General features: G+C 49.8%; 1 protein-coding gene across 1 annotated transcript in view; it reads right to left on the bottom strand.

Annotated features, from left to right (window-relative positions):
* Window positions 1-3,042: 3,042 nt before the first annotated feature.
* LOC147096791 (uncharacterized) overlaps window positions 3,043-9,068 on the bottom strand; it is a 45,788-nt gene continuing 39,762 nt past the window's right edge. Inside the window, exons 3-5 of the mRNA XM_085973131.1 lie at window positions 6,554-6,722; window positions 4,713-4,819; window positions 3,043-3,388 (exon numbers count right to left, since the gene is read on the bottom strand). Of these exons, the coding sequence (XP_085829257.1) occupies window positions 3,258-3,388; window positions 4,713-4,819; window positions 6,554-6,722 (407 nt within the window). The 3' untranslated portion in view covers window positions 3,043-3,257. The remainder of the gene's footprint in view (window positions 3,389-4,712; window positions 4,820-6,553; window positions 6,723-9,068) is intronic.

The raw sequence follows: 9,068 nt of genomic DNA, 5'->3' as shown, positions 1-9,068 counted from the left end.
GGCTCGGAACGGCCGATAGCTTTTGCGTCACGCTCATTGAACTCAGCTGAGCGTAACTATGCCCAGATAGACAGGGAAGCACTCAGCCTGGTATGGGGAGTGAAGAAATTCAACCATTACCTACACGGACAAAAATTTACCTTGCTGACTGACCATCAACCCCTCATCTCCATATTCAACCCTAAAAAAGGTGTCCCCATTATGACGGCACAAAGACTACAGAGGTGGTCCCTTTTTCTAGGGGCACACCAATACAACATTGAATACAAAGGGTCAAAACAGCATGGGAATGCTGACGGTTTATCACGCCTACCGTTGCCAACGATAGAAGAGGCACCTACAGTAGACCCAGTAGAGATATTCCACTCTACCATAGTGGAATGTCTACCGGTGACAAATTCTGCCATTGAAAGGGAGACAAGAAATGACCCTACTCTCTCTCGGGTCTACGATTTAACAGTGAAGGGATGGCCAGCACACGGCGAACCACTGTTGCCAGCATTCTCGCAAAGAAGAGAACAGCTGTCAGTGTGCCGAGGAACCTTGATGTGTGGATCCAGAGTGGTGATTCCACCCAAACTCCAGGATAAAGTGCTAAAGGAGCTTCACGAGGGGCATCTGGGTGGAGTGAAAATGAAGAACCTAGCTAGGGCGTTTGTATGGTGGCCAGGTATCGATGGAGACATCGAAGACATGACCAAGAGCTGCCTAGGATGCCAGAAGGTCCAAAATGCTCCGCCACAGGCCCCTCTACATCCATGGGAGTGGCCCTCATCTCCCTGGCAAAGGGTGCACATCGACTTTGCTGGTCCATTTATGGACTCAATGTTCTTAATCGCAGTTGATGCACACTCCAAGTGGCCGGAGGTAATAAAGATGTCCTCCACCACCACGGAAAAAACCATCACAGTATTAAGGACCATATTTGCCAGGAATGGGCTGCCGGAGCAGATATGTTCTGATAATGGACCGCAATTTGTGTCCGAAGAATTCAGAAAGTTCTTAAAGAACAATGGGGTAAAGCACTACACGTCCGCCCCATACCATCCCGCCACCAATGGATTGGCTGAAAGGTTTGTCCAGACCTTCAAGAAGGCCATCAAGGCCATGGGTAATGAAGACATAAAACTTCAGCACAAGGTGGATAACTTCTTATTTGCATATAGGAATGCAACGCATATGGTTACTAACCAAACTCCCGCCATGATGTTCTACAATAGAAACCTAAGATGCCGGCTGGATTTGGTCAAGCCCAACATCCGAAGGGACGTGGAGAACCGGCAGTTTCAGGGCATGAATGAAAGGCCAACTAGGGCCTTCCAGATAGGCCAACCGGTTTTGGCCCGGGACTACCGTAACGAGAAATGGCAGCCTGGAACTATCTGCACACGATTAGGACCACTGATGTATACCGTGGACATCAGAGACAGCATAATAAGGCGCCATGCTGACCAAATCATCAAGTCATCCGAAAAGGGACAACCTACACCACCACTCTATACATCTAACGATGAAGTAGAGATACCCATATCTACCTCCGATCCGGTGATACTGGAGCCCGATGAACCCGACACTGGCCTTCAAGCCGAACCAGCCTTGCCAGAAGAACCTACTACACCACCAGAAACTACTACACCCCCGAGGCGTTATCCGGACCGCAATGTATATTATTTTGCATATAACATGTAATTAATAATTACTTAAAATATGATGTACTAGTTAGCTAGAAGGGGAGGAATTGTGGTGTATGTGCCTTTAAGAGCCCCAGGTGTGCGTAATGCCGGTAATTGCCACTTGGGCTATATAAGCCTGTGTATTGTGTATATCCTTTAGAAACCCCCCCCCAGACTTGCTTAGTAAATACCTATAAACCAACTCCTGTCTTCAGTGTCTTTATCTACACACGGACACTACATTACCAAGTACTTTTTCCTTAGTGATAGTGATTGTCTTTAGTTCCCCCCTCCATGTGGCCCCTTGATTATCCATTATTGGGATGTTGTTAGTGTCTTCTACCGTGAAGACAGATACAAAATATTTGTTCAGAGTCTCTGCCATTTCCCCGTTCCCCATTATTAATTCCCCAGTCTCATCCTCTAAGGGACCAACGTTTACTTTCGCTACTCTCTTCCTTTTTATATACCTGTAGAAGCTCTTACGATCTGTTTTAATATTTCTTGCCAGTTTACTCTCATAATTCATCTTCTCTCTCTCTATTATTTTAAAAAAAATTAATTTAATAATAATCTAATACTATCCTTAAATTCTTTTGTTAGCCATGGTTGGGTTGCTTTTCCTTTTGGGTATTTGCACCAGAAAGAAATGTATAACTGTTGCAATTCATGCATTTATTCCTTAAATGTTATCCATTGCCTGTCCACCGTCATGCCTTTTTAAAGAAGTTCCCCAATGTATCATAGCCAACTCACTCCTCATACATTCGTAGTTTCCTTTGTTTAGATTTAGGACCCCAGTTTTGGATTGGACTTCTTCACTTTCCATCTTAATGAAGAATTCTATCATGTTATGGTCACTCTTCCCTAAAGGACCCCGCACAACAAGATTATTAATTAACCCCTTCTCATTGCACAACACCCAATCTGGGATAGCCTGTTCCCTAGTTGGCTCCTCAACGTACTGGTCTAAAAATCCATCTCGTACACACTCCAGGAATTCATCCTCCACAGTATTATTGCTAATCTGGTTTGGCCAGTCTATATGTAGATTAAAGTCACCCATGATTACTGTAGTACCCTTGTTACATGTTTCTCTAATTTCCTGTTTGATGCCATCCCCTACATTCCCACTACTGTTTGGAAACCTATAGACAACGCCCACCAATGTTTTCTGCCCCCTCTCGTGCTTCTTAGCTCCACCCAGACTGATTCTACATCTTGATTTTCTGAGCCAATATCCTTTCTCAAACCATGGAGCTGATGCTGAGTGTGCGCGCAGTGCGCCCGCTCCATTTTGCAGATTTCTGAGTCAATTTTGAACAAACATTCCCACTCGCAGCACTGCCAATCAATGAGAGTAGCGGAGGATGCTTCAATGTACTTTATTTCACTAGAATTGTGCACTACATTTTAAATCAATTAAAGGTAAAATAGTGACAAAGCTTAGGCACGAATCACACTCAGTGGTCAAGAAATCATTAAGACCGCGCAAGAGAAATCCCATCAACCACACCCGGAATATTCCATTGGAGAGAGGCTTGGCAGTACCACTCTCAATCACATCTCCTCCGGCTCGGAGCTTCAGGTGGTCTTGCACAGAGATTGGTCATATTCCACAAATTTTGTGTCGAACTTGTCGCTGTGCTTCCTGAAGCACAGGGCCGCTGCGACAACACATTCGCACATCTTGTTTCTGCATTTGTTACTTGAGTCTGTTGATTGACCAGTAAAGGAGGAGAGTACAAACAAATTTATACAATGTAATATACACGCTGTAATATACATGCTGTAATATACACACTGTAATAGACATACTGTAATATTCACACTAATGTACACACTGTAATGTACATGCAGTAATATAAACACTAATGCTGTGGGGTCACTAGTGTTGTGGCGGTTCCCTAGTGTTGTGGGGGGTCACTAATGCTGTGGGGTCCCTAGTGTTGCGGGGGTCCCTAGTGTTCTGGGGTCTCTAATGCTGAGGGGAGTCCCTGGTGTTGTGGGGTCCCCAGTGTTCTGGGGGGTCGCTAGTGTTCTGGGGGTCCCTAGTGTTGTGGGGGGTCTCTAATGTTGTGGGGGGTCCCTCGTGTTGTGGGGGGTCCCTCGGGTTGTGGGGGGTCCCTCGGGTTGTGGGGGGTCCCTCGTGTTGTGGGGGGTCCCTCGTGTTGTGGGGGGTCCCTCGTGTTGTGGGGGTCCCTCGTGTTGTGGGGGATCCCTCGTGTTGTGGGGGGTCCCTCGTGTTGTGGGGGGTCCCTCGTGTTGTGGGGGGTCCCTCGTGTTGTGGGGGGATCCCTCGTGTTGTGGGGGGTCCCTCCTGTTGTGGGGGGTCCCTCGTGTTCTGGGGGGTTCCTAGTGTCCCTAACATGGTGATTTCTGCTGGATATTCCGCACACACTGGTGAAATCAACCAATCCGAGCCACACTACAGTGAGATGCAGCAAGCCATCTAAAATCTCGGTGTCACCGTGAGTGTTCCCGAACTCTCCTGAAGGCACGGACTCATGCTCCGCTACCTTTCCATCAGCATCGCCCATGCCCATCAGTTGTGTGCGAGCCGAGATAGTGAGATGGCAGGATATTCGACTGAGAGTGCCACTCTGTCCTCACCCAATGTTACTTTCCAGCGGGAGTCACTGGATAGTGACCAGGAGCAGGAACACCTCCCCCCCACCCCGGGCTGGTTTTCCCCACCGAGGCCAGTATTAGCATTTCGCACTTCACTATCTGAGATCAGTACACTTGGCAAAGCCTGAGGACGAATCTGGGAACTTCTGGAGGCGGAGAGGTTTAGGGAGGGAATTCCAGAGTTTAGGGCCCAGGCAGCTGAAGGCATGGCCACCAATGGTGGAGCGATTAAAATCAGGGATGCTCAAGAGGGCAGAATTGGAGAAGAGCAAGAGATCTCGGAGTGTTGTGGGGCTGGAGGAGGTTACAGAGAGAGGGAGGGGCGAGGCCCTGGAGGGATTTCAACACAAGGATGAGAATTTTACAATTGAGGCGATCAAAATCTGTTTTGTCTGGTGTGTTACTTACCGCACGTGGGCACTCCATTTCTGCATGAAACCCTATACGACGTGAACCAAAGATTGCAGCCCATTTCTTCGATTTCACCATAACATTGACCACGTACTTGGCAGCACCTAGGAGGGGTGACAAATAGGAAATATTATTTCACAGAAGTAAGTCTTTCTGAAGAGACTGAAACTCTGTCAGCGTCTAAGTCATTCCAGCTGGACTTCAGACCGGGTCGCCAACTCTCCAGGATTGCCCTGGAGTCTCCAGGAATTAAAGATTAATCTCCTGGGCACACACTACGAGCAAAACCCAGGCGAAAAACCATAGGGGCGTTGAAAAAAAGTGTTTTCCCCATTTTCTTCGAAAACTTTTGTTTATTAGTGATCGAAATATTGGACATGGGCGGGGGGGATGCGGGCAGAAGGCTGTTTGACTGACACTCAAGAATCATCCAATCAGATGACAAAGGGTCCATTCGCTTTCCAATTAGCATGGGAGGGCGGGGCACCCCGAGGATGGACGTGTCAGCCGACCAATGGTGGGAGTGCGGGGGCAGGCATTTGGAGGCAGGAGGTCTTGTGATGAAAACGTCCAGGAATAGGTCCAACCAGAATTGGCATCCCTATCCTCAGACCAAATGTTTTCTGAAGCAGACATGGTACCCTGCCCACAACAAACATGGCGTACTGCCCACAGCAGACATGGAGCCCTGCCCACAGCAAACATGGAGCCCTGCCCACAACAAACATGGAGCCCTGCCCACAACAAACATGGAGCCCTGCCCACAACAAACATGGAGCCCTGCCCACAGCAAACATGGAGCCCTGCCCACAACAAACATGGAGCCCTGCCCACAGCAAACATGGTGTACTGCCCACAACAAACATGGAGCCCTGCCCACAGCAAACATGGAGCTCTGCCCAAAACAAACATGGAGCCCTGCCCACAACAAACATGGCGTACTGCCCACAGCGAACATGGCACTGTTGGGATCGATAGAAATCAACAGGCTCTGAGATTTTTGTTGTAGCAAAGGCAAAATGTGTCTTACTTTATTCATTCTCCATGAGGACTGAGGGTCTCAGCCCCGTTGCAGGGGCTATGACATCATCACGTTCCGACGCATTACGTCATCGCGCTACCGACGCTCTTAAAGGGACCCTGCCCCCGATAACCCACCAAGTACGTACATATAACAACATTGGCTATACATAGTGAATTATTGTGTTTAGGTACATATAACAACATTGGCTGTACATTGTGTTATTGTCCCTATGTGGTCTCCGCCACATACGTCCCCCCAGAATTCACTAGCACTGGCAATCTCAGTCGTTGGGGGGGCCAGATCACACGGTCGGAACGGCTCCTCAATTCGGGGGGCGGGGGCCGGGGGGTTCGTCGGAGGGACCTCGGGCGCTCGGTGGTAGACTGAGGGTGCAGAAACCGGAGGTTGGCCCCGCCTCGGGGGCTGTGCCAACTCAACGGGTCGGTCCAGATCCAGGTGGGCCGGCTTAAGACGGTCCACGGAAATGCAGTCCGGCTTACCCCCGACATCCACGACGAAGGTCTTGTCCCCGGTCTCCGGGATGCGGAATGGTCCATCGTAGGGTGGCTGAAGAGGGCCCCGGTGGGCGTCGTGGCGGACGAAAACGTACTCCGCCGCATGAAGGTCGAGCGGAACGTGGGACTGCGGGAGGCCGTGCTGCAGACATGGTACCCTGCCCACAACAAACATGGAGCCCTGCCCACAGCAAACATGGCAACCCACCCAGAACAAACATGGAGCCCTGCCCACAGCAAACATGGAGCCCTGCCCACAACAAACATGGAGCCCTGCCCACGAATTCGCTTTACTTTACCTGTCAATTGCATCGACTGGATTGTTGCCGTTTCTACCGAACCCGCAGAAGCAGCCATAGCTGTCGTAGTGTGAGTTATAGACAGCCAGCTTCACGCACGCAACAGCGTTTCCAATGTCGTACTTGGTTCTCTCCTGAAGAGTAACGCCCTCAGTAGGAATCAACACTGCTGCAAAAAGACATCGAAAAAAAATCAGTGTCCCCTCATGAAACCCCTCAATCAGAGTGAGCAGGCTGACAATCCATGGGCGGATTCCTTTTTTTTAAAAAAGCAACCTCGAAAAGAGCATAGAATCATAGAAATTTACGGCACAGAAGGAGGCCATTTGGCCCATCGTGTCTGTGCCGGCCGAGAAAGAGTTATCCAGCCTAATCCCACTTTCCAGCTCTTGGTCCGTAGCCCTGTAGGTTACGGCACTTCAAGTGCATATCCAAGTACTTTTTAAATGCAATGAGGGTTTCTGCCTCTACCACCCTTTCAGGCAGTGAGTTCCAGACCCCCACCACCCTCTGGGTGAGAAGTGTTCTCCTCAACTCCCCTCTAATCCTGCTACCAATTACTTAAAATCTATGCCCCCTGGTTATTGACCTCTCTGCTAAGCAAAATAGGTCTCTCCTATCCACTCTAGGTCCCTCATAATTCGATACACCTCAGCCTCCTCTGTTCCAAAGAAAACAACCCCAGCCTATCCAATCTTTCCTCATAGCTAAAATTCCCCAGTCCTGGCAACATCCTCGTAAATCTCCTCTGTACCCTCTCTAGTGCAATCACATCCGTGAATTCAGTGGGAATTACGTACAATTTACAGCACAGAAACAGGCCGTTCGACCCATGCTGGTGTTCATGCTCCACACGAGCCTCCTCCCACCCCTCTCCATCTCATCCTATCAGCATATTCTTTGATTCCTTTCAACTCATGTGTTTATCTAGCTTCCCCTTAAATGCATCTATGCCAGTCACCTCAACTGCTCTCTGTGGTAGCGAGTTCCACATACTGACCACTCGCTGGGTAAAGAAGTTTCTCCTGAATTCCCAATTGGATTTATTAGTGACCGTTTCACAATCAAGCACACCGCCTCATCCTCCGACATTAACAGCCTCCACTGCGTGGACCTGAGGTAGCAATAGCCCTGTCTGCACAGTCTCCTTTGTAGCTGAGTGAAGGCTGGGCACAGGTAGACGCTTTGGGGCTATTGTCCTTCATTGACCGTGGCGCCTTTCCTGAAGCTTAGCCACAGTTATTTCCAGTCCCATCTATTAAATCTGTGAATCTTAAGGTATGGTGTTCTTCAATAAATAGACGGAGACTGCAGATCAACAATCAACAGGTGTTTACTGGATGAGGGTAGTCTAAAAACTAACAGTACAGATGCCTGCTCAGGGCTTATATACAGGTGTGGTCACTGCCGGTACTACAGTATACAGGAGCTGTAAAAGTAGTTCTCTCTTAAAGGTACATACACTACAATTCCTCCCCTTTTAGATTAACAGTACCATAACATTCAAATAACAGTGTGTGGCGTACCAATCACAGAAAGGACACAATCCGCTTTTCGGTCCGTAGACTATAAATCAGGCGTCATGCCTTTAAGAAGGATCACACCTTTAAGAAACTCGATCTGCAACATAGTTAAGCCCAGAGCGGGGGAGGGGCAGTCTAAACAGTGGACTGATGAAAGACAGTCGGACTTGGTGTAGTCTCTGACGCCATTTTTGTGTTCAACGTGTGGTCTCAACAATTAAACCTTTTCTGTTGAACCTCTCCGAGTTCAGTATATTTTGTTAGGAGTACGTAGACTCCTACATTGGTGACCCTGACGCTCAGGACGACTCCTAAGCGTAACCATGGCTGACACAAACGCAGTTTCTGTGAAGCTGCCGGAGTTCTGGGAGAACCTAGCCACCGCCTGTTTCCTTCAAGCCGAATCGCAATTCCGACTCCGCGGCATCACCGCCGACGCAACGATGTACGACTACCTCCTCGCCTCCCTGGGCAGCTCCACAATCACGAAAGTCTGGACAACACTACAAAACCCTTCGGAGGAAGGCAAGTACGCACATCTCAAGGCCGCGCTCCTTAAAAAATTCACAGCCTCCCAATTCGTGCGCAACTGCCACCTCCTCGACCTCCCGGGCCTCGGTGACTCCACGCCGTCAGACTTGCTCTCACACATGCTTGCTCTGACCGACGAGAAACCGCCCGGCTCCCTCTTCCACATGCTCTTTATCCGCCAACTACCCCCCAGCATCTGCCCGGCGATCGTGGCGTCCAGCCTCACGGACCTCGAGGACCTGGCCGACGAAGCCGATAAGCTCCTGTCCGCCGGCTCCAACCACGGCGTCACCCCCGACCTGGCCTCCGCAGCGTCGGCGCGTGCTCCACCCTCTATCGCGCGGCCACACAGCTCGGCCACGAGGCCCCCCAGGCCCCCACGTCCCCCAAGCCCTCCGACCCAGGGCTACTGCTACTTCCATACCCGGTTCGGCGCACGGGCACGCCGCTGCAGCCATCCC

The sequence above is a fragment of the Somniosus microcephalus genome, chromosome 34 (genome assembly GCF_052327205.1).
Source record: "Somniosus microcephalus isolate GS21.2 chromosome 34, FLI_Smic_1.0, whole genome shotgun sequence".
NCBI lineage: Eukaryota > Metazoa > Chordata > Chondrichthyes > Squaliformes > Somniosidae > Somniosus > Somniosus microcephalus.
This window is presented reverse-complemented; position numbering and strand designations above follow the sequence as displayed.